Source organism: Merops nubicus, unplaced genomic scaffold (assembly GCF_000691845.1).
Source record: "Merops nubicus isolate BGI_N331 unplaced genomic scaffold, ASM69184v1 scaffold44177, whole genome shotgun sequence".
Taxonomy (NCBI): Eukaryota; Metazoa; Chordata; class Aves; order Coraciiformes; family Meropidae; genus Merops; species Merops nubicus.
Genome location: NW_008619135.1, coordinates 338 through 2,493, shown reverse-complemented (window position 1 = coordinate 2,493; position 2,156 = coordinate 338). Strand labels below are relative to the sequence as shown.

General features: G+C 58.1%; 1 protein-coding gene across 1 annotated transcript in view; it reads right to left on the bottom strand.

Annotated features, from left to right (window-relative positions):
• The window catches only part of ZNF142 (zinc finger protein 142), a gene marked incomplete at both ends in the record, with an annotated part of 4,870 nt that overhangs the window by 2,492 nt on the left and 222 nt on the right, over nucleotides 1-2,156 (bottom strand). Inside the window, 3 exon segments of the mRNA XM_008943674.1 lie at nucleotides 454-631; nucleotides 787-1,599; nucleotides 2,075-2,156. Coding sequence (XP_008941922.1) covers nucleotides 454-631; nucleotides 787-1,599; nucleotides 2,075-2,156 — 1,073 coding nt within the window.

Here is a 2,156-nt window from a genome sequence, read left to right as displayed (position 1 = left end):
TCCCCGCTGCGCCCCTTGGCACGGCGGGTGCCTGCCTGGGGACAGGAGACAGATCCCCTGAGTGGTCCATAGTGACCACATCACCCCCTGACACACATATCACACCAGCAGCACCTCCAGCAGCCCTGGAGGCAGGCCAGACCCAAAGAAGTCGATCATACAGAGATGGAAATGGTATTTTGGCAGAATTCTGCATGTGCCCAAGCTGCCCGTGGCCCACAAACATCACCAGGGCCCATGAGTTCAGAGCTGCACTCATGGGGTCATACACATCCTTGGTGCCACAGAGATGTTAAAACCAGCTTTGCCTCCACAGCACTGTGCTGGCAATGACCTGCAAGACGACACTTCTTACGTGCCAGAGTAGGCTGTAGCCATTCCCCAGGCACGAGGGGGTCTGGCGTGCAGTGCTGCCTGGAGCGGGATTTGGGGACTACGGGCAGGGGTTCATACCGGAGATCTCCAGTGTGCTTGCGCATGTGGACGTTCAGGTAGTGCTTCCACTTGGTGATGTACCCGCACTCAGTGCACATGAAGTTCTTGTCATTGGAGTGGGTCAGCATGTGCTTGGACAGGTAGCTCACATCCCGGCAGGTGAAGTCGCAGAGCTCACACTTGTGAGGTTTCTCTCCTACAGACAACACGGGAACACCCACAATGTGACGCCAGATAAAGTGAAAAGATAAAGAGGGGACCCAGGAGCCCTGGCCCAGCCCTTCCCACCCACCCAGAGCTGGGGGACCCTGCTGCCAGCCTGGCTCTTGGGCCCCAGCAGTGGACACCCACCAGTGTGCAGCAGCATGTGCCGGATGAGCACCCTCTTGTGTGCAGTGGCGAAAGCGCACTCGGAGCACTTGTGGATCTTCTCGTGAGCGTGCATCTTGCCCACATGGTCGTGAAACTCCACGGGGTTGTAGGTGGCATAGGGGCAGAAGGTGCACTGGAGCTGCTCGCTGCCAGGGTGCCCCTGCTTCTTGTGCTTGCGGAAAACGTGCTTGTTGGAGCAGATGAAGTCACACTGCTGGCAGTGGAAGGCGTAGTGGGTTTTTCGGTGAGCCTCCATGGCTTCGGCTGTGTCGAAGAGCAGCGAGCAGTTATAGTACTTGCACTCCACTGCCTTGATGCCATGAGCATCCTTGAGGTGACGGACAAACTCCTTCCGGTCCTCTGCACAGTAATCGCAGTCCCCGTGGAAGCAGCTCAGGCTCTTGGGCTCAGCTTTGTGAGTCTTCAAGTGCTCCTTGAGAGCCTGGCTGAGCTGGAACTTCTCCTTGCAGACTGGGCAGGAGTAAACATCGGAGTAAAAGTTGGAGATGTCCTCATGCATGCTGGCCATGTGGCGGTTGAGGGCATTCTTCTCCACTGAGCTGTAGTGGCAGAGTGGGCAGCGATGGGCTTTCTCGCCCGTCTCCCGCATCATGTGGATCTTCAGCTTGCTTTTGCTGGTGAAGTACTTGTGGCAGTTGGGGCACTGCAGGCTGGGGTCGGGGAAGTGCAGGTGGAGGTGCTCCACCAGGTGCGTCCGCTTCTTGAAGCATCGCTTGCATTCGGGGCACATGTGGGTTTTGTAGAGGTGCTCGGAGCCCTCAGCAACGTCCCCTGTGAGAGCAGAGGAGGTGGAGCTGTCAGCAGGGAAGAAACGGAGAGCACAGGCAGATGTTCTCTCCCCAATCCAGCCGTGCCAGGGTGAGGGCTCACAAACACATGCGGTCACGGAGTACTTGAGGGACTGTCACCACACCAAGCCACCAGCATGGTTCAGGTGAGCTCTTTCCTGCTCAGCACTAGCAAAGCGCGGCCTTGCTCGGGCCTGCCCATGCATCCTGGCCCCCCAGAGCCCAGCAGACTTTCACCTGCTTCTGCCCAGCAGCTGTTGTGGACGGGCAAAAAAGAGGGATGGGTTTGCTTGGGCAGAGGATTAGGGGAATAACGTGCTGGTACATGCAGGAGATGTGGGGCTGCTGGACAGCACGGGCCCCCACCAGCCCAGCCCACACTTCCCTGCCAGTCTCAAGGCTGCTGCTTGTTCCCAACACAAAGCCCAAGCAGCTCCTGGTAGGGCCTCATATCCTACCTTTGAAGTGCTGTGCTCGTGGTGCTCTGGCTTGCTTGGGAGCTGCCTTCCCGTCCTCTTTCACCTTGTCTTGGCAGGGGCT